Source organism: Acartia tonsa, chromosome 13 (genome assembly GCF_053477335.1).
Source record: "Acartia tonsa isolate MP-2025a chromosome 13, ASM5347733v1, whole genome shotgun sequence".
NCBI classification, from domain to species: Eukaryota; Metazoa; Arthropoda; class Copepoda; order Calanoida; family Acartiidae; genus Acartia; species Acartia tonsa.
Window position 1 is genome coordinate 5,362,776 of NC_137272.1, and position 27,956 is coordinate 5,390,731.

At 31.5% G+C, this 27,956-nt stretch overlaps 1 protein-coding gene across 1 annotated transcript in view; it reads right to left on the reverse strand.

The window, feature by feature from the left end:
• LOC145304534 (histamine H2 receptor-like) overlaps positions 1–27,956 on the reverse strand; it is a 64,713-nt gene that overhangs the window by 8,383 nt on the left and 28,374 nt on the right. The window contains exons 6-12 of the mRNA XM_080146439.1: positions 27,431–27,478; positions 25,882–25,958; positions 24,635–24,737; positions 22,930–23,024; positions 22,459–22,534; positions 15,240–15,311; positions 11,092–11,205 (exon numbers count right to left, since the gene is read on the reverse strand). Of these exons, the coding sequence (XP_080002565.1) occupies positions 11,092–11,205; positions 15,240–15,311; positions 22,459–22,534; positions 22,930–23,024; positions 24,635–24,737; positions 25,882–25,958; positions 27,431–27,478 (585 nt within the window). The remainder of the gene's footprint in view (positions 1–11,091; positions 11,206–15,239; positions 15,312–22,458; positions 22,535–22,929; positions 23,025–24,634; positions 24,738–25,881; positions 25,959–27,430; positions 27,479–27,956) is intronic.

Below are 27,956 nucleotides of genomic sequence, written 5' to 3' on the forward strand. Positions count from 1 at the left end.
TTAGTGGTTGTAATGTTATAACACTTAACTTAATAAATCGACCAATTAAAATTTCCTAAAGTCTCCAAAGTTGATAATCCAACGTTGAATTTTGATTGGTTGGTTCATTAAGTTGAGATGTTTTAGATGTTTCAACCATTGAATGTAATCTACAGAAGGGGTAATTTTGGTTATCATCATTGGGAAATTGCATCAATTTAGTGGTCATCTTCTTATCCCTTTAGATATTTGCCATTATCCCTTCTCTGTAAGAATAATAAACTAAATCTATTATTTAGCCTATATCTAAACCGCTGAACAACTAAACCGATCGGGTTCTCCTTTACAGGGTAGCTTCTCAATGGTCCCGGGAAGGTTTATAACTATTTTCTTGGGGGATGGGACAACTCCAACCCCCCCAAAAAATGAAAAATACCCCCCACCCCGAAAAAAAAATTTTCTTTTTAAAACTAAAATTAAAATAGTGGGGTCGACTAAAAATTCCCCCCCCCCCAAAATTTTTAAAAAAATTTTTCTTTTAAATCTAAAATACGAAACCTCATTCGAGTATTTCGGTGTAAGAAAAGTAGAAAATAGCCTTAAACCAAACTTAGATATACACATTAAATAGCCTAAAACCATCCAGGGACCTATAAGAAGCTTCCATAAAATGAAGAACTCAATCGGTTAAGTAGTTAAGAAAAACATTAAGCTACAGACATTAAAACCTTACTTCTTTATATTATAGAGGCTAGTATATACATACTTGAATGTAATGTTGTGTGAAGGGATGAATCAATGCAGAAATACATTATCATATCCATCATTCAGATATATCTGCCTAGTTATTGTTGTAAAGCTTTGGGAGGGAGGGGACATTAGGATATAAATTTTTATCATACCTAAAGTTTTATATATAAATTAAGGATTCTTTTATGAAATCATGATTGGATTGTACAATCTAGCAGTGTCCCAACTTTTCAACCAATAACTGGAAACTTTAGAGGGGAAAATTTTTTTATTATCATATTATCTTCCATTGTCTTAAACCTTTAAAATTCCTGAGGTGGATTCTTAAAAAAAATTCACCAAAATCACGTTAAAAATTAAACAAAATCATAGAAGAGTTATTTATACAGGGTGCGGCACATAAATCCGGACTTTTTCTAATTTGTAAATAAATGAACATAAAATCGTCAATTTTAAAGATTTTATCAAATTTTAAAAACTGAGAGGCAAAATAGGTATAAGACTATTAGATTATTCAATAAAACCGCCGCTAGCCTCAATTACCGCCCCTACCCGCCCCCTGAACCGCCCGCAGGCCCTGGTCACCATGTCCCTGTACAAGCTGGCGTAGTTCTCCTTGATAGTGGCAATGGGGGAGGTCTTTGTGGTATAGGCACGTCTATTGGTGCATGTTTCAAAGTAGCTGTGGGTCAAATAGTCTAATGGATTAAGATCTGGGCTGCTAAGAGGCAACATTTACTTAGGGACGTGAGTACCCGCAGGATCCAAATTCCCATCTTTCAAGCTACCCTTCGACACGGCGGCTCTTATCTGGGCCACAACGTTTTATACCTTTTTGGAAATGGCATGAAGATTTAGCTAGGGTTGTCAGCGCAACCCATAGTCTAAAATGAGATTCAAGGTTCCATATGGGCCCCTGTAGACGAGAATCGTGAAATTTTCAAGATTTTTGGCGTTTTTAACATCTGCCACGTGTCAATTTGCCTGAGTACTACGGCCAAGCCAACTTGAAAAAAGAACTCTAGTAATTTCTAGTAACTAACTTATGTATCTAACAGTACCTTCAGCAAGTTTCATGAGCAACCTGCGCACTTCGAATTTGCCTAGTTGAACATATATGCTGCCAGCTCGTAGCACATGTCCTACATCGTCCAAAGATTTTTATGGGTAAAAAGGTCATTACCTAAGCTTTTCATAGTGGGGTCAAACGTCCTGATCGGTCAAGTAGTCTTGGCGCTATGGCCGTTTAAAAAAAGTCCGGATTTATGTGCCGTACCCTGTATATGATTTTTGTTTAATTTTTGTAGATTTTTAATGTGATATAGGTGGACTTTTCACGAAAACAATTTTGCCCCACTAAGCGATTAGTGGAGCAAATTTTTTTTAAAGAATCCACATCTGATTAATCCTTTAATCATATTTCATAAATAAATTGCATTCTTATTTTTCGAACATTCGAATCTCATATCATAAATGTATCGGATTTCCTAATTAATTAATTATAAATGACGACTTTAAAATTAATATTTTATTTTATTAGAAACATAAAATTTATCTTGTAATCTTCTGTCGTGGACAATATCCATAAAAGTAAAGCTCTATAATAAGGCGGTAGGACAATCGAGCATTACCACTTAGTTTCTAAACCTATTCGATGAAACATTAACCTATAAGGCTAATAAAATAAAATTATATATAAATCCGATGCAAAATTGGGTAAATGCAGTAAATACATACTCAAATTTTAGGACAAAATTATATAGGTGCTTCACTTAATAGTTATTTCTCGTATCGTATTATAAACGGCTTTCCGCGGATATGGAATGTACAATTATAAGATTAAAACTAGTTTTTTTTTAGCCCCAGGGTGCCGAAGGCACCGGCTAAAAAAACTAGTTTTAATCTTATGATTGTACATTTCTATATTCGTAGAAAACTGGATATAATACGATGCTAGACATAGTTTTTTCGTATGGATGAGAACCGGTTCCTATCCACCGGATTCGAATGAATACGAGAAAATATTTTACCATGTTTTCCTTAAATGAATTTGTTTTAAATGAACATACGGACTTTCTGGTAATGATTACAGAGTTGCTGCTCTTTCTAAATTTTACCTAACCCTTACAGGAATCATCATGCAAACTTGAAAAGTTAGAAATCGACAGTTTATTTTTAACATGCCTAAATTAGCTAAAAGACTTTAAAAAAAGGATTATCTTAAAGAATAAAGTACTTTATGCTTTAGAAATACAAATGTACTGTTTATTTTACTGGCAGAATGCATTTGTTTTATCTTTTAGAAGGCGTAAGCTACGCAAATAAACAAGGATGACAACATCCATAGAAGCGAAGTTCTGAAATGGAATGATAAACGAACATTAAAACTTATAGAGTGTCAGAGCTGAATAATCAGAAATTAAATGTATAAAAGTCGAAGCAAAATTGTAAGAAAACTTGTTGAAAAAACGCTTTAATGCAGGATAAAGTTAAAGGACATACTTACAATTTTTTCGACTTGAATATAGAGATGCTCCGCTTATAACATTGTACCTTATTGTAAAAGGAATAGGAATCAGTATCTAGAAAATACCGACCCTAATTATAGAAAAGCTTCGCTCTTAACACTACAATACATATTCAAGATATTGTATAAAAAGGCCAATAATAACTGCGTATATGTGTTAATGTATACAGCAAGGAGGCAGGGAATATTGGACTGTAAATTACACTGGTACCCAAAGTTTTAAAATGCGTCAAGTTTGGGTACTTTTATTAAATTTTTATTGGTTGGCTCTAAACTTTTCAACCAATAATATCAATCTAAAAAAGGTGATGACTCGAGATCTTATACGTTCAGTCAAACCGCTTGATAGGCGATTGACCCACTACACTACACGCTGTCCGATGAGGGAGAAAACCAGAAGGTTCACAAATCTTTGTATTTCAAGATGAAAACCAAAGCTATAAAAAATATAAAATACACCAGTCAAATAATACATATGGTGCATTATTTGCCAAATGTACCACTTTTCTGCACTACCTCTCCGATTTTGTTAATACTCTATATTTTGGTCCGTTGGGTCATTCAAGGATGCTGGATGGCCAAAAAAAAGTTTCAGAGTCCATGGATGTCTAGATATCTAGCTATCTATGAAGGTAGGTAACAAAAATGTAAAAAACACCCATTTTTTCACAATTTTAAAAATTAATTTTTTCATCAATCTTACATCCAATCTATACATTTTATACACCAAAATGATCGTTTATTCATGTAAAAAGCGCACATACTGCTATTTTGGCCAAAATTTTAATTTTACAGGGTGTCCAACAAAAAGTGTATTTTGGATATCTAGCGTAATACCCAAAATACCTGTCCGAAAAAAATCATTTTTTTTGGCTTAAATCCTGTGTTTTATCTGTGTGCATATGTGGTATATAACGGTTCGGACCACCCGGGACTATAAGGTTGTCAAATTTAACTTTGGGACACCCTGTAAATGTGATTTTTGAGTCTGTAGAGCTAAAACTTGGTCCAAATTGGCTATTTTTTTCAAATTACGATAATATGTGTCTTAGTATGTTTGACCATAGTGTTTTCTGACCAGATCAATATTTTCATATTTTTTGGACACCCTGTATTTTCACAAAAAGAGAAAAAATTTTTTTTTTTTTTTTTTAAATTTTTTTTCTATTTTTAAGTTACTTAAAACTGTCATATAGATACAGATTTTGACTAATAACAATAATATTTGCCTATTTTACAATTTTTTACACTTTTGGGACACCCTGTGCATGTTTTTGAAAAATGATGGTTTTTGCCCATTTTTTGGGGGAAGGAGTCGTTTTAGGGCCATAGACTATTTCTTCATTTTTGTAGAACTTTTCAAGACACATCATTTGTTATTTATGCAAAAACTGCAAAAACCGAACCGTTTTGCCGTTATTCACCGCCAAAGTCGGAATTTTTTTACGTTTTTGCCGTTCCCGAGGTTGTAATGTGCATTTGTGTTAAGAAAACGTTGATTTATCAAGATAACTGTGAAATACTTTTATTTAGGTAATTTAATTTACTAAATTTCATATAAAGTAAAATTTTTTGTGCAGCTAACCGTTTTTCGTCGAGATGGATTTCAATTGTTAAAACAAGAAAATGAAGTGAATATAACATAAATAATTGCTATAACATAAGTGATAAAAGAAACATAAATCATATGCATTTGAAATTCCTTTTGACAAAAATCGGTTGGATATACAAAAAAATTTACTTCACATGAAATTTAGTGAATTAAAATGCCTAAATAAAAGTATTTCACAGTTATCTTGATAAATCAACGTCTTCTTACCACAAATGCCCATTAGAACCTCGAGAACAGCAAAAACGTAAAAAAATTCCGCATTTGGCGGTGAATAACGGCAAAACGGTTCGGTTTTTGCGGTTTTTGCATAAATAACAAATGAAGTGTCTTGAAGAGTTCTACAAAAATGAAGAAATAGTCTATGGCCCTAAAACGACTCCTTCCCCCAAAAAATGGGCAAAAACCATCATTTTTCAAAAACATGCACAGGGTGTCCCAAAAGTGTAAAAAATTGTAAAATAGGCAAATATTATTGTTATTAGTCAAAATCTGTATCTATATGACAGTTTTAAGTAACTTAAAAATAAAAAAAAACAAAATTTTTTTTTCTCTTTTTGTGAAAATACAGGGTGTCCAAAAAATATGAAAATATTGATCTGGTCAGAAAACACTATGGTCAAACATACTAAGACACATATTATCGTAATTTGAAAAAAATAGCCAATTTGGACCAAGTTTTAGCTCTACAGACTCAAAAATCACATTTACAGGGTGTCCCAAAGTTAAATTTGACAACCTTATAGTCCCGGGTGGTCCGAACCGTTATATACCACATATGCACACAGATAAAACACAGGATTTAAGCCAAAAAAAATGATTTTTTTCGGACAGGTATTTTGGGTATTACGCTAGATATCCAAAATACACTTTTTGTTGGACACCCTGTAAAATTAAAATTTTGGCCAAAATAGCAGTATGTGCGCTTTTTACATGAATAAACGATCATTTTGGTGTATAAAATGTATAGATTGGATGTAAGATTGATGAAAAAATTAATTTTTAAAATTGTGAAAAAATGGGTGTTTTTTACATTTTTGTTACCTACCTTCATAGATAGCTAGATATCTAGACATCCAGGGACTCTGAAACTTTTTTTTGGCCATCCAGCATCCTTGAATGACCCAACGGACCAAAATATAGAGTATTAACAAAATCGGAGAGGTAGTGCAGAAAAGTGGTACATTTGGCAAATAATGCACCATATAAATGCAATAATCAGATCAGAAAATTAAAATGATCATGATTTAGTTTAACAAATACAAAGCATCATTAATAAGCGTAACATATTGATAATATCATGTAGGCACATTTGGTCTTATCATTAACCCATTAGTACCGAACCGGGTTTTAAAACCCGGTTCCAGAAAATGTAAAAAAAAACCCGGTTTTCGGCTTCATAATTGCATCATTCTCAGTATGAATCCCCCCTCTACTACCCTGGCTTTCATTTCCCCCTGGAGCAGGTAGTTTTGCTTACTTCCGTTTGCCGGTATAGATCAACAAAGTTTGAAAATCATGAAAATTCAAAATACCCCATCTAACTTTTTTGTTTTTATAGTAAAGTCGCTGATTTTTTTCGTTAAATCTAAAGTTTATTGACAAGTACATCTATTTGTGAATTCGTTTTATTTAAATTATTATTTTTTATATGATTTTTTAATCGTTTTTTTACGCCCTATATAAGCCCGGTTCGGCATTTCCATTTGGAGTCTGAAATTTTTATTACCCGGTTTCACTATAGATCTTTTTTGACAACAACAACAAAACAGGGTTTTTTTACCCGAAATCGCCGGCTAAACACTAAATTTGAAATAAATCGCTTCGTATTATACTTGTAGCTCTATAGATTACATGAGGTTGTGTAGTTTTCAATTACGGATCGTATCAAAGTTCTAAAAAGTGTTCATCTCACTTTTGGCGTTCAAAAATTACATTTTTCGTTTTTTGGTCAAAATAACCGGGTTTTTACAGGAAAACCGGGTTTTAACGCCGGGGGAAAGCACCAAAAACGGGTAATAATGCCTGGTTGGTATTTATGGCCGAGCCGAACCGGGTTTTTTTGCAACTTTCCTGTGCACGCCACTAGAGCAAAACAAAAAAATACGAATTCCGTTTTGACCATTATAAAGCTTCCCTGAAACTTTCAGCTCGATCGGCCCATAAAAGTGGCGCTCGGCACTAATGGGTTAATTAAACAAAGAAATCAGTTTGCTTTTTGGTTAACGGAAGAATTTAAGTGCAATTTAGGGCTTATTTTATTTTATGAACAAAGGAAAATGCGCTCGCAGAGACAACAACAAACTCAAGCACACAAATGCAACATGAGGGGGCATGAGGATTTTCACAAAGAGCACGACGAATGACTCAAGGAACGCTCCCTTTTCGATACAGATGGGGTAATTTGCTTTGCATTATTGGGGATGGATATCAATAGATTATCAATTGTCTTATCCCTTTAGATCCCTGAATAAAAAGAATAGTAAAATTACAGTATTACTTATACTAGACTTTAATTATGATTATTGAAAATAAAATAGTTGTACACCAATTTCTGAGGAAGAAAGGGATGTAGATTAATTAACCTGCCATTGTTCTTTCCTTTCTAAAGTGTGTGCTATTGCATAATATCAGGGATCTAAAGGGATAAGACAATGGACAATAAATTGATTTATTCACAAAATTACTAATTCTGTAGATTTGAGTTATTTGTCGAAAAGCTTAAACTTTGTTAATATGAAACCAACCAATTTCAAATTCAAAGTACCCAAAGTTTTTGAGCCATTGAATAAGATAATGTGGCGATAAAACTTTGGGTACCAGTGTAATATACAGTCCAGTGTCCACTCCCTCCCTGATGTACAGAGAAACAGTGACGTGTAAAACTCGTGAATATGCATATATATATATATATATATATTGTTGTATGAATGAGTTATGACTATAAGAAATATCAGGGTTTTAAAGGGATAGGAGACAACGGCCGATAAAATAATGTACATCCCCAATGATTATACAATATTGCCCCTTCTGTAGATTACAATTATTGGTTGATATGTTTGAAAACTCAACTTAATGATCCAACCAATCAAAATTCAATGTGTTTCCCAAAGTTGTTGAGCCTACGAATAAAAAACATAATTATAAAACTTCAGGGACCAGTGAAATGTACAGCCCAACGTCTCCTCTGTCCCTGAAGGAATATAGTCTTGTTCAATGTATGTATAAAATACACGTGGATATTATGACAGGGGAAAATTATCGTCAAATTAGTTTATTAACATGGATCCTATCTGTTGGTCAGTTCATTCATCCAGGAGGAGGGAAGACGATGGGGGTAAAGGGGGTCATCATCATTCTGCATGTTTCACTTTATTAGAGAACATGAAAATCTAGTGTAAGATCCAAGTAATAATACATCCATTTGTTTTTCATACATAGCAATACAACATTAGTTTTTTTTTAAGCGAAGCTTTTCTATAATGTATGGTAGGTCTCTACGCTTATCTTTCCTTACGTAACGTATTGCTCTTATTGTTATTTAAGGCCTATTAGAATTGTCCTATCGATTTCAAGCTTTGCACGATGATGCTAGTAAAGGTTAGGTAAGACTTAGGAAGTGTATTAACTCTATAATTGTTACCAATATGTCCGTACGTTCACCTTAAATTTAAACACGTTCATCGATTCCAAAAATTAGAGGCAAAAAATTTTCAGTTTAAAATAAAAATATAAAATCTTGTGTTGTACACTTTTTCATGGTAATCCTTATGATTTTCTAGAAAATTATATGTTTGATGTTTGACCTGCCTAAGTTACTTTATTATTCTATACATAACTCTCATACGTGTTATGTAATATGTATAATATTTATACATATACAGGGTGATTCAATATAAACATTTTAATGTTTTTAAAACAATTATAGTCAAGGAGTTTAATTTACTTAGCCTTTCATGAAAATGTAAGACTTACAAAACTTGGCAATGTTTTGATTAAATTTTTGATCTGTACTGACTAAAATTACTTTATTATTCTATACATAACTCTCATACGTGTTATGTAATATGTACATATAAAGATGAGCGAAGCTCAACAAATCAGACAAAAAATTTAAGATCAATGTTTTTTTCATCTCTCAATTAGCTTAGAACCAAGAAGCTTAAAACGATGTATTAAAGTTTTAAAACTTGTTTAATGTTTATATGAATTATTCACTTATCCTATAAATTAAAGTAATAAGGTGGTCTATATGTAGCCTAAGATTTAGATAATTACAGAACCGATTTAGTTCTTCATTTGAAAAAAGTTTTACTTAGGTCCGGATGGTTTTAGGCTATTTAATTTTTAAATCAAAGACTTGGGATAGTTTTATGCTATTTTTATATTTCACAATATCCTGTAGGAGGGTAGTTCCATTAAGAATTTCAAATACTATTGTTTTTATTTATTGTGGCATCTAATAATGTCTTCAACAATATTGGAAATCTTGCTACATTTTCATCTTAGCCTATCCTTATTTATGTATGTACTAGCGGCTTCGCCCCTAGCCTCTAGGGGCTTTGCCCCAAGAGGTGATCAAAAAAAAATTGAGGTGAAATTCGTAGGAAATCTTCTGCAAAAAAAAATAAAGGACCTAGGAAATCTTCTGCAAAAAAAAAATAAAGGACCTAGGAAATCTTCTGCAAAAAAAAAAAAAAAAAAAAAAAAAAAAAAAAAAATAGGGGGGTATTTTTTTGTTTTTTGGGGGGGTTGGGGGTGTCCCACACCACAAGAAAATAGCCTAAAACCACCACAGGACCAGTAGGTATATACCCTGAAGAGTAGAATCCAATCGGTTCAGTGGTTACCGAGATCTTAAGGGACAGACAGACGGACAGACGGACAGACATCAAGCTACTTTGTATTATAGATAGCACGTCTAGTTATATATGAATATGTATAGACATTTCACTACTCCTCGAAACCCGATTTTTTGGTAAAATAATTTACTCTAAAAAGGATTGTTGTATTCGTAATTTTTATCACATTGACATAATTTCTCCACTTTGGGAAGCCTCATATACATAGGTCCCGATATGGTTTCAGGCTATTTCAACTTTAGGTTTAAACCAGAAAATGCCTTCCATCTTCTAGATGCAATAGGCGTTTGCGCTTGTAAAGTAAAGATATCATAAAACTTTCAAACCTAAAGAAAGTTATTCTTATCATTACCACTAGGAATTAAACAAATGTCTGAACTAAGGTCCTCTTTCCAAAGTTCAAAAACACTTTCTAAGGAGGAATTCTGGTATCCATATTATTTATTAAACATTTGCTTATATATATAACTCAATTTTCCTTACATTGCATTGTATATAACAACAGTTCAGTTGTTTCTAAGTTTAAAGGAAATTATATTTCTTAAACAGATTTACTTTAAATTAACTATCAAATACCATTTTAAAGTCAAACTGCTATAAATATAATATTTTATTTTATTTAATAATCACAAAACCTTGCTAGTAATTTTTAACATTTCAAAAAGACCTACATTATAAACTTTTTAATATAACTAGCGGCTACGCCCCTAGAAGCCTCTAGGGGCACTGGTAGGAGGGGGGAAAGTCAACCTCATACCATTTTAAATTTAAGTTTCTAAAGAGTTAAAAAAATATTATTTGGGGGGGAGGGGGGTGAAGACACCCTCTCCAAAAATAGTTTAAAACCTTCCCAGGGCCTATAGGAAGCTTCACTGTAAAGGAGAACAATATCGACTCAGCAGTTAGCGAGATCCTTCGGGAAATAATAGGATAATATAATAGTCAGACATATATTTAGTTTAGGCGTCTAAGAATTTTGATATTTAAATAACTAATTAGAATTTTAGATAGTTACACCTATTGCTAATTTAAAAACTTAGCGTTCAGGTAGGTTTTTATATAGCTAGATTGCCCGATATTTAAATAGTCATATGTCCAGTTGGATGCCAAGCTAGATATAAAGAAAACTAAATAGTTATCCTCGGATATAAGAATGTAGAATCATAATTTCAAAACCATTTTTTAGCCCCGAGATGCCAAAGGCTAATCCGCTGAATATTAATATTTTTTGAAGCTATACTGGAAATTTCTTTTTAACCATATCAATTATTGGCTAGAATTTTATCAATTTGTTAAAAAAGCTTGTTGCATAATAGACTACTAATTAAACAAAAACATAAAAATCCACGGATAAAAATATGTACCTCATGTAGCATAGATTTCTTGGCATCCTTCCACTCCCATCCAGGATGCAGCAGAGTCACCAGGAACAGAGGGCCCCAGAATATCAGATATGCACACGTGATTATGGTAAAAATCTAAAAATGAATTCAGGGTTAGGCCGAATACTTATTTAGGCCTATACCGAATATCCGGATAATTTCAAATACCGGATATCTGGTAAGTGTCACCAGGAATAGTCGGCCCCAGAATATCAGATATGCACACGTGTTTATGGTAAAACTCTAAAAATGAATTCAGGGTAAGGCCGAATACTTATTTAGGCCTATACCGAATATCTGGCTGATTTCAAATACCGGATATCTGGTAAGTGTCACCAGGAACTGTGGGCCCTGGAATATCAGATATGAACACGCGATTATGGTAAAAATCTAAAAACAAAATTAGGGTTGGGTCTAATACATATTTGGCCGGATACCGGATATCCGGATGATTTAAAATACCGGATATCTGGTAAGTGTCACCAGGAACAGTGGGCCTCAGAATATCAGATATGAGCATGTGATTATGGTAAAAATCTGAAAATAAATATAAATTTTTAATATACCGGATATCCGGTAAGTGTCACTAGTAACAGAAGGCTCAAAATATCGGATATGCACACATGATTATGGCAAAAATCTAAAATCCAAATTAGGGTTGGTTCGGATAAATAATTGGGCAGATACGTTGTTAGGGTTGGGCCTAGGTTGTTTGTAGTTTAATATCCCCATCTTTTAATTATGAATTAGTATTATCTGTAGCAAAAGGTCTGCTTGACAAATTTAATTGTTATTTTAAGGAAAACTTGAAATTAATGTTATTTAAAATAATTTTGCTAATTAAATCAAAATAAAATGAGGCCAGCCGTACAAAAAAAAAATAGCAGACAAAAATTTTGAATTGAAAAAGTTTAAAATTCCTTTGTATTTAATAGTATGTAAACATGAAATGATATAAGTCTGTTCATTCAAGCTCAGCTCCTCACCCTCGACCTAACTGTCTTATGTAAGTATGCATGTTTGTTTGTCTGTATGTAATTCAAGTTTTCTGTTGCTTTAAATAGAATAATTTTGAAATTATTTAACATCCCAAAACTCACTAGGGGGTGATAAAATTAATTACACATGGCTGCTAATGCTACTTAATACTGCCGTCTCAAGTTAGTTTAGAAAGATATTTTATTTATAATTTCAATATTTCAAAAAATCCTCTAAATTTTATTGAAAAAATTTGTAATTTGTGAATGCTTATAATATTGTCAGTATTAAAAGATAATTGCAACAGAAGATTGTTTTAATGCATGAAACATGATGTTTCACGAATAATTCATTCTATAAGGACTATATCTAATAATCTAATCTATCTATCTGTTTATCCATCTAAAATACAAAGTAGTACGATGTCTGTCTGTAGCTTAGGATCTCAATAACCACTGAACCGTTGGGGCTCTACCTACTGGTTCTGTGATGGTTTTAAGCTATTTCCTTGGGGGGTGGGAAACACTCAACCCCCCCAAAAAATGAAAAATACCCACCCCCCCCAAAAAAAAATATTTTTTTTCTTTTTAAATTTAAATAACACAAAAATAGGTTGATCAAACCTCTTGGGGCAATTACTATCTTACTATTTTTGTTCATACTGGCAATTTTCTTCTTTTATTTTGTTGCGTTTTAGTACCTTAAAACCGACTTAATTATTTTTAAAAAAACTTAAATTACTTCAAAAATAAGAGTTCTACAAAAAAACTGATTGCATATTTTAATTCTATGGGCCATTTTACATCTACTACTTACTAAAAGAACCGGCTAGCTATTCTAAATAAAAAGCAATAAAGTTAAGACAGCTTCTTTAGATAAAAAAAATATAAAAAAAATTTTAACCCCATTTTTTTAAAGTTTTATTTTTTTTTGTGAGAGGGGGGCAATTTTTTCTAGGCGCGATTTATTTTGGGAGGGTGACTGATGGTACCCTCCCCCTAAAAAGATATAAACCCCCTTAAGACTTATGACTCTCTCTCTCTCTCTCTGTCTATCTGTCTCTGTCTCTCTCAGTCGAACCTAGTAATAGTGTCGGACTGATTATTACGTAAAAAAAAATTTGCCAATGAGAGGCCACTATAAATTTTATCATTGGTCAATAATGTCCTCTCATTGGCTAATTTTTGTCATAATCAGTCCGACACTATTATTAGGTTCCTTTCTCTGTCAATCTCTCTGTCAATATGATTTCGTATACTTTTAAAATAAAAGAAATGTCCATTGTCCCATCCCTGTATCTCTTTCTGTACAAACCATGTTTCTAGTGTTTCATTCTTCAAATAATAGACTTTACATGCATAGAGTACGGGGAGAAAGTCCCTCAAAATCACCCACGTGACGTCATAAAAATGAGGGATTATCTTTTTTATGGGGTATCTTTCCAACTTCTGCTCTCATCTTCCTCATTTTTATGACGTCACATGGCTGACTCCCCATACATGCAAATGTGGAAATGTGTGTTCAAAACTAAAGGCATTCGAAACACAGACATAACTTAACCAGTGATCTAATGGAATAAGACAATGGCCGATAAATTGATGTACATTCTCAATGATGATACACAATATTATAACTTTTGAACAATAAAATTAGTGGTTGAAACGTTTGAACACTCAACTTAATGAATCGCCCAATCAAAATTGACTAAAGTTGTTTAGCCAACGAACAAGAAAATGCTATTATGAAACTTTGGGGAATAGAGCTATAAACAGCCTATTTTCCAATATCTCTTTGGGACCCCATCATTAGATTCTTTAATTTGTAATGTCCCTAAAGTAATAAAACTCTAGTTAAAAATTCTCTTGTGAAGATTATACAGCTCTTGAATTTCAATTTAGATTCTGTAGAAATACAAGTAGTACAATACCTGGGAATTATGTAACTTCAATGGATAGGTAGATAACTATATCAGGTTAGGGAGAGAACATTGGGATGTTTATTTTACTAGTCCCCAAAGTTTTATAATATAGTTTTCTTATTCGTTGCTTAACAACTTTGGGACTTTAGGAATTTTAATATTATTAATTGTAACCTACATAGGTCGTAACTTTGTGTATAATCAATGGAGATGTACATCAATTTATCGGCCAATGTCTCATCTCTTTGGATCCTTGTAAAAATATAGTATAATATAGATATTTCTATTATTTACGTTTCTACAGATAGAAAAATAGATAGGTAACAAGACATAATAGATAGAAAGATAGATTACTAACTCTTTATGTTTCTGTATATATATTCTTAAATAAAAACACTTTAATTCTATGTTAAAAGATAGATAATTAGACAGATTGAAAAGATAGCAAGACATATGATAGATATCTACCTTATCTCTAGCTACCTTGTCTACCCTTTATTGTTAGATACACAGATAGATAAGATAGCAAGACGTAAAATGTATATCTACCTTAACTCTAGCTACCCCCTCTTTCTATATTCTTTATTGATAGATATAGATAGAAAATTAGACATATAATAAGATAGCAAGAAAAATAATGGACATCTAACTTAACACAGATAGATAAATAGATAGATAGAAAAGATAATTAGACATATAATGTATATCTACCTGAACTCTAGCTACCTCTTCTTTATATAGATAGAAAAAATAGCAAGGCATAAAATGTACATATATCTACCTTAACTCTAGCTACCTCCTCTACTCTTTATCATTAGATACACAGATAGATAGTTAGACAGATAATAAGATAGCAAGAAAAATAATGGATATCTAACTACATCTTTCCTATATAGATACACAAATAGATGAATAGATAGATAGAAAAGATAGCAAGAACTATAATGTATATCTACCTTATACTCTAGATACCTCTTCCATATATAGATACACAGATAGATAGAAAAGATAACAAGACATAAAATGTATATCTACCTTAACTCTAGCTACCCCCTCTTTCTATATTCTTTATTGATAGATACACTGATAGAAAATTAGACAGATAATAAGATAGCAAGAAAAATAATGGATATCTAACTTAACTCTAGATGCCTCTTCCCTATATAGATACACAGATAGATAAACAGATAGATAGAAAAGATAGCAAGACATAAAATGTATATTGTATATCTACCTTAACTCTAGCTACCCCCTCCTTCTCCATTCTCTCCAGATATGTCTTCATTCTCATTGGAGGTAATCCGGTCTAAAAATACAAAGATTGCCATTTTAATATCCGCGGCAAGCTGTCTATAATACACTGCAATATATAAACACAGAGGTGTTAATTCTTGCGTATTTTCCGTTAAGTTGTGTATTAGCGTTAAGTCAAATGCGCTTATTAAGTCAAACTGTTCCTAATTTTCCTAATTATATAGGAAATGGTTGCAGTTGGACTTAAGCGCATTTGAAAACACAAAAACACACAACTTCGAAGCAGCTTATAGTGCCTTTTAAGTAATGACGTCAAACAACCAATGATAGGCCAGTATACATTTACCATTGGTCAATTATAATGTATACTGGCCTACCAATAATCATATGTATTGTATGACGTCATATTTTATTGGGAACTATAAGCTGCTTTCACCCTTTTTTTTTCACTGTAAAATCACGAAACCTTTATAAAATAGATCATTATATATTACTTGTAGCATAACCTACAGACCGACTGACTAAATAAATTATATACTGAATATTCATTGGTACAGGAAATCTTCACAAAAAATGCAAGCTGTCTTTCCTAGATTGCAGACCAGAAAAAAAAGTATCGAAAAAAAATATTTCATATAGACGGAAAGATAACCAGACAAATTGAATTATAGAATAGCCACACACTACTGTTCTAGCCATAAACATGTTTGTCCTTGTTAATATAAAACTAATGCTATAATTGGGACTGTCATCAACACAAACACTTCTAAATAAATACATAATTTAGTATTTGTCATTTCCATACAACACAGTATCTGACAAAAAAGTCCCCAGTAATTAATTAACAATAAATTATAGTGGCTTCGCCTCTAGGCTCTAGAGGAGGGGGAGATATGACAGGAAAATAGCCTAAAACCATACCAAGACATTTAAAAAGCCTCTCTGACGAGTACAACATGTTCGAAGCAGCAATTTCCAAAATCTTTAGCTACACACAAAAAAACTTCATACTTTTTGTAATAGGATTATTATTTTTTTTTTGATCAGATCATTATCGAGTAGGAGATGAGTTCAAATCTCGGCCTAAAGCCCCGTCAAAAAGATGTTAAAATGTGCGAGATTATTTGTTAGACTGGGGACAATGACTTGACCCAAAACAGGCCAAGCTCATTAGGACTTTTAGACAAAAGTCGAATGAATATTTATGAATGTAATCCTTCCTATTATCATTCCTTCTGCATTATTTTATCCATCGCTTAATCATTATTTTTTCTATTTTTGTCTTTCTTATATGTCCTGTATGAAAACAATGTGTGAATACACATTACTGCATACTTCCTTCCATTTAGGAAACTGCCATTTGGGAAGAAAATTTTCATATAAGATAACGATATCAATAAAATTTAACGGTATATATAATTGTATATAATATCTATTTAATTCATTTATTATTTTTTATGTACACAAAAGAATAATAAATCTTAATCTAATTTTTACTGTAGTTGTATATGAAAATATTTGATTATTATCCATACAATGCACCCTAACTAAACTTTCTAGACTTTTCATATCATATCATATCAAGTCATGCATAAAGAAATAAAAAAAGATATTATAAACAGCTTTCCGCGGATATTAAATGTACAATTATAAGATTAAAACCAGCTTTTTTAGCCCCGAAATGCCGAAGGCACGGGCTAAAAAACCTGGTTATAATTTTATGATTGTATATTTTTATTTTCGTAGGAAACTGAATATAATACGATGCTAGACATATATGTTTTCATATGAATGCGAACCGGTTCTAATCCACCAGATATTTATCGGTTTCGATTGAATAAGATAAAAGTTGTAAGAAAATTAAGATAAGGTTGTAAAAAAATATTGAATGTACTGATTTACCAGATATTTTAAAGACATAGATTTCAGCAAGGGATGGTACATTGAGTTGTTTATGACACTAATACCCAAAGTTTTCTAATAACGTTTTCTTATTTGTTGACTGAACATTTTTGGGGACTTTTGATAAATTTTGATTGGTTGCTTCATAAAGTGTCATTGTAATCTACAGAAGGAGTATCTTTGTGTATTATCATTGGGAAAGTATACAAATTTATCGGTTATTGTCTTATCCCTTTAGATCCCAGCATAAATTTACACATTAAAATTAGTGGGAGGGGGATTTATATATTATCTATTGACCTTTCCTTGAGTATTTTTAAAAGGGAAGCTTTTCTATAATTAGGGTCGGTCCGTCCATACGTCCGTCCATAACGGATAGCTTTTTTTCGTTAATTTAGGCATGTTAGAATTGTCATATAGATTTAAAACTTTGCATGATGATTCCTGTAGTAGTTAGGTACGATTTAGAGTGTCCGTACGTCTATTTTAAACATGTTAATTTTTCTACTTTTTTAACAACACATTTTTATGTGATCTAATTATCCGTTTTATTTGATTTTTTATATATTAATTCCTGGGACAACAAAGAACAATATTATAAGCGAAGCAACTATATAATCAAGTCCTAAGAATATAAGTATGTCCATAAACATTATAAACATATGTTAGGGTGGAAGGAGACATTGGACCGTAAATTACACTGGTACCTACATTTTCGAAACACAATCTTTCATTGGTTGGTCTAAAAACTTTGGATACTTTATCAAATCTTTAATAGGTTAAACAAACATTCAGTATTCAAACTTTTGCGCCACTAGTCTTATTCTAATGAAAGGGTGATTTTATTGATCGTAATTGGGGAAATACATCAATTTATCCTCTATTGTCTTATCCCCTAATATCCCTGCATATCATTGTAAAAGAAGTTAATATGATAAGACCATTTTCTGGGAATTTTCTTTACTACAAAGAAATAATTATTAGCGTACAAATAGATTTTCATGATAATAATCTTTATTGTACTTTGCATTATCATGTTCCGTAGAAAATCTATATTTAACAGGTCATCAATGTAGGTCACTTTCGAGATTATTGATTCCTAGAATGATTGGGTCCAATGTTATAGGCGATCAAGACTTAAAATGTAAGTATGCCCATATTAAAACTCCTGTATGTAAGTTATTTTTAGATAGCTACATATTTAAATAATGTTGAATATTAAATAAATGTACACTACATTTAGTAATGTTCGTTTGTCTTACAATCTGAAATGTTATCATCCTTATTTGAATACAATTAACTTTTCTTTCGCTCCATAAGTCTATAAAATAGTCTTGCATCTTATAAACATGATTGTCCTTATTTCTGTAAACTTATCTCTTCTTATTTTATCTCATATTTGTAAATTTATTAGTTCTTAAATATTCTTGGAATAGAATTGTACTTGTTTTCTATTAATATGTTAGAAATACTTAACGTTATTTTAAATGGATAGTACATTTACGAATTATATAATTTTTAAAGGTTTTAAGGCAATTCTTATATGAAAGTAATAGAGTCTGTATCTGTCTGTAATGAAGGATTTTGCTTAACTGCTGAACCAATATGGTTCTCCTTTAAAGTGTTGATTGTAGGTACTGGGAAGTTGTATAACTATTTGGGGGGAGGGTACCAGCACACTCCCAAGATAAATCGCCAATGAAAAAATTAAAAACTTGTAAAAAAATATTTCAATGTAATTTCGATATTTTCAATAAGATCATCTTACATTCCATTTACCATGGTTATTTGCACATTAAATAATATAATAGAAGGGGCACGAGTTATATGTAACTCTAACAACCGGGTGGGGACTCTAGGCCGACTTTCAATTGTATCTTTAAATATCAGCCAACAGCGTTGGAACTGTAAACACAGCCAAGTCGCTACAAATAAAAGAGCAGAAAGCAATTTGCTAGCAGACGAAAAAGGTCCCCACTGGGTAGATGTCTATAACATTTATTATTTGTACTATAGAAATATTTTTTAGGAGAGATAGTGGATTAAAATTCAGGTTAATCAGCAAAATTTTGATTATTGTTTGTTTAGCCCAGATTTTCTTGAATTAAAATTTTCCTTTCAAATTATCATTTCTTTAGGAAAAATAATAAAGAATAATACAATCAAGAATTGTATGTTTATTTAGGATTTAACAAGAATGGTATTATTTTTTAGAAATAAGACAAATTGAATCGTAAAAATTAAAATCAAAGTTTTTGAGCTTTAACATTAAACCAGGGAACTAAAGGGATAAGACAATGACCGATAAATTTATGTATATCCCTATGACGATAACTTAAATTACCCAATTTTTTAGATAACAATTAGTGGTTAAAATGTTTGGACATTCAACTGAATGAACAAAAGCAATTAAAATTCATAAGTCCACAAGGTTGTTAAGCAAACGAATAAGAAGACGTGACTATAAAACTTTAGGGACTAGTGTAATAAACACCCCAAAGTCTCCTCCCTCCCTTCATCAAACCTCTCAAAGCAGCTTCATTACACCTAGTTTTGATTTTGCAAGTTGATAAATTTTTCATTGTAGTAATGAATGAACTAAACAAACACGCCTATAATTTAATCTCAATATATTACCTAATGTTAATTAACACTTATATAATTTGAGGTGAATTTGAAATTTACATAATCTGAACAAATATTTTTCAAGAAATAAATTTAAGTAATTATGCATTCTCGTGAAACTTTCAAAGCTGGGAAAATAATCTAAAGGGATAAGACAATGGCCGTTAAACTGATGTACATCCTTAATAATGATGCATAAAATTACCCCTTCTGTAGATTATAATAAGTGGTACATTTAATCTTATTTAAACTAATCAACGAAAATTCACTGAAGTCCACAACGAATAAGAAAACGTTATTATGAAACTTTGGGGACTAGTATAATAAAAAGACATTGGACCCCCTCTTTCTTTGGAAAATAATCCATCCTATAACAAGGATGACATAATCCATAAATAGCGAAACACAAAAATATTTGACTATATCACAAAAGAAGTTTATTTTTAAAAGCGAAGCTTTTCTATAATTAGGGTCCGTCCGTCCGTCACAGAGAGTTAGCTCTTTTCGTTAATTTAAATAGGTTATAATTGTCCTATCGATTCCAAACTTTGCATGATGATTCCTGTAGTAATTAGGTACAATTTAGAAAGCATAGCAACTCTATAATCAATACCAGAATGTCCGTACGTCCATTTAGAACATGTCAACTTTTTAACTTTTTTGACAACAAATTTTTGTATGTTACAAAAATCCGATTCTTCTGATTTTTTGAAAACTGATTCCTATTACAGCAAGGTAAAATGTTTTAGGCAAAACATCTCCATCAACAAGTCCCAAAAATGTAAGTATGTCCTTAAACAGTATCATCTATTTATGCAGTTTTGCAACAAATTTTCTTACAATATTGTTTGCATTAATATTCTGCTAATTCAGTTCTGACAATCTATTAGTGTTAATGTTCGTTTATCCTTCCATTTCAGAGCTTCGCTTTTATGGATGGTGTCATGCTTGTTTTTATAATATTTCACACACAAATATATCAAAGAAATATGAAAATTAAAAAATTTCTTATAAGGTTTGGAAATTTAATTTCGATACTAATACAGAAGATTTTAGAAAACAAATAAAAAAGTCAATTACCCTTTCATCTTTAGGCACAAAAATATAACGACAGAAATTTTTTTTTGAAACCAACAAATATTTTAAAAATCTAACCCAAAACACAAAATATAAATTAGGCTTTAGACGTCAAAAGCGGCAAAAACGCTACCATAGAGATGTTTAATAAAAATGTACAGCAGTTTATCTTAAATAGGAGCCGAGAAAATAAAGTTTCCCCCTTAAAAACTACAGATGTAGAGTTAAGACTCTCTAGGGGCTAGGTGTCGCTTCGGGTGCTAGACCTCCACGCACCTTGAAACATACATGCAATACTTATGATTGCGTTGTAAAGCGTCTATTCAACCACCAGACAACCAACTCTCTGAGATGCACGACCTTTGTCTGAGAAGTCCCAACTGTGCATGGTAGCGAGTTGCGCCTGTTTTGGGCCAAAGCATTCCCCCCACTCTAACTATTTACGTCGCGCATCTGACATAGTAGCATTGGGAACCATTTTTAACGTCTTTAGTATGGCGCGGTGTCGGACCGAGATTCGAACCTATCATCTTCCCGACGACGAGCGGATGCGCTGCGTGTTGAGCCACGGTCGCGGGTATACAGATGTAGAGTAGCTTCTCTACTTAAGAGGATAAAAGAAAAACAAAGGTTTTAAAAATTCTCCAAACTACTTTATATTTGTTTTATAGAGTCGATTTCTGAGAAAAAATTTATGTTAAAATCTATGAATGAATTCAAAGAATTTTAGCGACAATGGACGAAATTGAATCCTCCCTAAATGTTGATGTGTCACATTTTACCTTAGGATAAAAGGGCTGTTAATTAATAGATTTCGATTAATTACTGCTGAATTAAAACCGGTACTGATACATACTGTATAAATATATGTTGTATCACAAAAATAAAATAAAATATAGGATTAATGCCTGTTTTTTGGCTCAAATTAATATTAATCTTATAATTTTTCATATCCGCGTAAAACTGTCTATAATATGATGCCATAAAGGACTACTTTTCACTGTAACTATGAATTCTTAAATAAAAGATTGAAGTGAAGTTTATCTAGTTCAAACTTTCATATCAGGATCATCTAGGGATCTTAAGTGTAAGACTATGAACGATAGATTGATAAATTCTAAAGGTAATCTACAAAATTGCCACTTTTGTAGATTAGGCTTATTGGTTGAAAAATTGTGATACTTCTAGTTTCGCACTAACCAATCTACATGAAAAAGATAGCCTAGTTATAAAGCTTTTGGTACCAGGGTAATTTATAATTCAATGATCCCTTCCTCCGTGAGAAACAATCCTCATTTCCACAGCAAATATGACTTAGTAGTCAGAGGCAATAAAGTAACATGTAAACTAAGCAGCTAACTTAGGGATCTAAGTGGTAAGCCAAAGGCCAATAAATCAAATTACATCAACAATGCTGATACACAAAATTATCCCTTCTGTAGAATAAAATTAGTGGTAGAACACTCAACCTAACGAGCCAACTAATCAAAATTCAAGTCCCCAAAGTTGTTAAGCCAACAAAGTAGTGTAATAAACAGCACACTGTTCCCTCTTTCTCTGAACCTAAGACAGAAATTTTAAAAAAAAATACTTACGTCTGTTTGAATATTTATCATAGAAGTAAGTAAACTTGCGATTCTAACTGTCTCCACATTAGACTTTGTAAAGTCTCTGAAAAAATAAAAAAAAGTATTAATTATATTTTGAAATTATTTAAAATTTGCCAATAGACAAGGAGGAATTAGTATATTTTCTTTACTTCAATGATGTACATTCATTAATTAGTTGTAAATTAATAAAGTTGCCTTTATTTGAAAAAAAAAATTTTTTTTAGGTATTACTCAAAAAGTGTGTGAAATAATATCAGCGTATTATTTTGTTTTGTCGGGATAAATTGGGAATAAGTTATCAAAATAATGATTAAAATAAGTCATCTACTATTGATAGTTCAGGCACCAACAGTAAGATAATAAAAAAATAATGAAAAGAGCTAACCGTTATGGACTGACGGACTAATTCTAATTATAGAAAAGCTTCGCTGTTAAAAACTGTGACTTAAAACTTACCTATACAACTTATGAAGGTGATATATTGTAAGAACCATACATAACAAATTTATTAGAATCCATAGCACATTAAGAATGTAGTGCCGATTAGGACCCTAAAAATAAAAAAAATTATTAAATTTCTTTGAAAATATAAATTTTTGAAAACCTATACTATGTCAATTAAACAATGAAATAACATATTTGCAAATAAATCTACAAAATAAAAATATCAGATTTCTGTCCATATGATAAATTGTTTTTATTCTACAAAAAATGTTATTCCCTTCTTTTTATATAAAAATGCACTTTTGAATATAACAAACCAAACTACATACAATTTGAATCCAATTTTTATAATTGGAAATATTTTCCCTTATACTGTCCTGTTAAGAAGAAGAAATTGGATTTTTGAAGTAACTACATGATTTACTTTTAGAATTGGGGCTAAGCTAGAATAATTTGAATCTTTTTATTTCATATTTATTTTAGATTTTGAAAAAAATAGAAATCTTGCAGTTTCAATTGGACAAAGTAAATATTTGAAATTCATACTTTGTAGAGCAAGTAGATGATGCAGCATAAAATTGAGGTAAATTGAGCAATTTTAGAAATTGTTTTGCATTCTAATTCTAGCTTGTTGCTTTTTGTCTTATCTTAATGTGCAGAAATGCTATATTTATTACTAGAGGCCCTTGAGAGTTGGGTGGTGGTACCCTCCCCCAAAATAGTTATCAACCTATGAAAAGCTACCCTGCAAAGGAGAACTATATTGTTATAGCAGTTAGCAAGATCCTTAGGTAACACAAACATACAGACACACAGACCTTTTACTTTATTATAAGGATTATTTATTAACTCAACAAATATATAACAAGGGTAAGTTATCAGATCAAAGTCTCTACTGACAATTTGACTGGTTGTCTGTCAGTAGTAGACATCTAAAAATGAACATAACATAAACTATACACTTTTAATTAAACAAAATTATGTTGCTTTGCTATTTTAAGACATTTTTGTCTTTTTTTTATGAAAAAATAATTATTAGTATATCACAAATTTAAGTTTTTAAAAATTGATTGGTTGCAAAAGTTTTTCCTAACCCCTGCATCCTATGATGGCCTAAAAGCTTTAACATTCCAGATAAAATATGATGCAATTCTGATGAAAATAGAGATAAAACCACTGAAAATTATGGGAATAAATTTTTCCCAGAAAAGTTGAAAGGTGGAAGATAAAACATTTAACAAAGGAATATTTTACTGACGTAGTATTTGAATATATTTTCAACCTCTTCATTTGAAATTTTAAGATAATAAATATGATTTACATTTCATGGTTTAGATGGTTTTGGATTGTAGGTCTGGTAAGTTTGACAATAAAACAAAATACATTATTTACCTTTCATACCCAAATGTGAAAAACTTATAGCTAACATTACCATAAATATAATTCAAAAAAGCATAAAACAAAATACAAATGTAAAGCATTGTGACTCCTAAAATTTTATTAATATGGCAGATGTCACACAACTAGATAATAGTTATTTCTGAGATGCCAAAGACATGGGCTCAAAAACTGGATTTAATCCTTTGATTGTACATTTTTATATTGTAGAAAACTAGATATAATATGATGCTAGACATAATTTTTTCGTATGGATGAGAACTAGTTCTAATCCACCAGTTATTAATCAGTTTGAATGAATATGAGATATTTTATTCACCTGAACTAATGGACAAGATGGCTCCTTAATATTCTCCTCTGAATTAGCTGCTAGTGCCCCAGAGAGAAAAGTCGGACCAAGGTTTACAGTTATACTTGAAAACCTTGAAATAAAGGATTCAATTATTGAAGTTTAAATTATTTATTTATCTTCTCATAAAACTTAAATTATGTTTGTCTGTTTTCTAAAATTCAGCAATAAAAGTTTGATCATATTGCAGAAATAGTTTATATTTATCTTACTAATACATTTGTTTATATGCTTTTGAAAGGAAACTCTTTTATAGCAATGGATGTGGAATATACGTGGATTATTTGACAGGAGAAAAATTGTTGTCAATTTAGGTTGCAATATCCCCTCAAATTTATTGGTGTGGCCGTTTATTAAGTAGGAGGGAAGGGGATGGGGTAAACAAGGGAAACGGGGCGATTGTTATTTTAGCCTTCTACAGAGTTCACTTTATTATATCTTTGAAATAGAACATGAAAATCTGGTGTAAGATCCAAGTAATTATAAATTCATTTATAGGGAACTATAGATAACAACTAGGCCTCTTGAAGTCACCTTGCAGATATTTAGGTAAAAAGAGTGGGGGAATTAATTAAAAGCTATTTCTCTTGTAAGGGTTGGGTTGCCCTCCTACAAAACAGATAAGATTTTATTTTATTAAAAAACTAGGGCTCTGTATTTAAAGGGGTAAGTAACAAAGGGGCAGAAAAATAGCCTAAAACCACCCAAAGCAAAAATGTAAAATAAAAGAGGCTAAAACCACTTCCTAATCTATATGATGCTTCCCTAAAATGTAAAAATGAATCATTTTTGTGGTTACTAAAATCTTAAGCTTCAGACAGAAAATCTCTTACTACCCTATATATTATGATATTTCAATACAAACAGATACAATGCCATATTGTAATTAGTCATTTTATATAAACCAAATCTGTGAACTGTGTGAAGGGGATTTTGAGGGATATTTCCAGGGATTTTAAGACAATAGAGAATAAATTGATGGTAATCTCCAATGATGGTTCACAAAATTACCTTTCTGTAGAATACAATTAATGGTTGAAATGTTTGGATTTTTAACTCAATGAACCAACTACCCAAAATTCAACAAAAGTCCCCAAAGTTGTTAAGCCAACAAATAAGAAAGCGTTATTATTGTAAAATTTGGGGACTAGTGTGATATACAGCCCAATGTTCCCTCCCTCCCTGGATATTTTACATCCAAAATCCCAGATTCTTACCATATCATGAAAAGTCCAAAAGCCACGCACTGAGGATTGTCTCTAATTATACTATTTGTTAGCGGGGCTTCCTCCTCCTTAAAAGACTAAATAACTAACTTTATTTTTATTTTATACAACAAGTTACATAGAAACAATAATATAATAAAATTTTTGGGTATAGTCCCTTTTGTGACAACGCCTCTTAAGGGGTGTTTCGTCATATTTTCACAGTGAATTAGAATTTGAATAGTATGTTTCTCGTGTGGATTCGAACCCTTATCCTTTCTTTTCCTTATCATATTAGGGTTGTTAGAAGGACGCTAATATTTAAATTTCATATGTGCGTGCGGCATTCTAAACAATGAATGTGCACCAAGCGTAAACAGACGCCATGTGGCCATATTGCTTTATTCCTGTGAGAAGCGCGGAGCTTATGTGTATGAAAAACTATGTTTTGCAATGAAATGTGGTGTTCTCCGTGCTGAATATACCTCGAGTGCTTCCCTGCTTGTCATGATCAACGATTTGGTAAATATTTGATCTTTTTTAAGCCCTAAAATTAGAATGGAGTGATATTTTCAAGGAAGCAAATTAATTTTCTTATTTTCATTAAAATAGACCAAGTAATTGATTTATTTTTGTACCAGAACATTTTTATAGTAATTTAAAATGATTCTATCTAAAAAGTATCAATTCGTATTATGTTTTTGATTTAATTTTGAAGAGAAAAGCTTATTTTTTTATTCGCTTTTAAAATAATCTATTGCAAATCACAAAACCTCTTCTACGTAAAGCCAATAAGAATTTTTTCTATTTTGACAACAATTTAATATATCTTTATTAATTTTGTTATTTTTTGTTTCAGTGCCCACCGTTTCATACAATAAACTTGTATTTGTAACTGCACTTGTGTTTTGATTCATGCGGGAAGTAGTGAGGTTTAGTGCGTCTGCACGTATCCATAGGTCAGGCATCAGCCGTCTACGTCAGCCATGTACCGAAACACACAGTAGCTTTCTACCATTTCTATCCCCTGCGGAGGCTCCAACCCTGCAATTTAACCTAACCTAACCTAAAATAACCTATTAAAAGCTACTGTTAAAATACAACAAAACACAACTTATGAGGCGTTGTCACAAAAGGGACTATACCCAATTTTGTTTACAAATAAAGGATACATAAAGATAAAAGAACAAAATTTTAAGCAACAATAATTTAAATCATCCAAATCTAGTTGTTTATGACACAAAAACATATAAAAAAGGTTGAGATTGTGTCAGTGAGCCAATAAAAATCAAATTGAGATAAACCGAGCATTAGAATATTTATTTAGTAACATAATTGTACTTTAAATGTGTTGTAATTTTTAAAGGGCGCATTTTTTGAGTATAGCAAAGTTTGTAAAAGTGTAATATTAAATAAAGGATTCAAAGATTTGTACTTTAAAAAAAAAAATGAGAGCACATTTCAAAAGTTTTGTAATTTAAAATAAAAATCTTTTTGAGAGTAAAAGCACAGCGTGTCGCAATTTTAAATTGCGCACTTTATGAGATTTAAAATGACATACCTCTGGTACGACTGGCGCGTCGTTTAGAATCACTGTGAGTAGATTTACCTGAAAAAAATAAAAATTTAAAACTTTGACTCATTTGGTTCAAATTTTTTGTCGATTTAGGTTACTAATATAGTCCTCAATTATTGGTCAATACGTACCTTCATGGTCATTGGTATTGAGGTATCATTAAAATAGCTTTATGGGAGTATGCGAGAATCTTTCATAATATCCACGTATGCTGTATTCATATATATGGATTACGCATGTTTCTTAAATATTATACAATATGTGCTTTAACATACTTGCATGGACATGGTACTACGATTCTTCCAACCCAATTTTATTGTTTTTCTCCTCTTTACATATGTACTTTCTGTTTAATTAGACACTTTCTAGGGGTCGTGATTCAGCAAATTAATTCAATTTGAAATTGCTGAACTTTGGATATTTTAGAAGCGTTTAAACACGTTTTGTGGAAGCTTTACAAAGTGTCTAAAAAAATCAGCCACGTGACGTCATAAGAATAAGGGATGAGAGA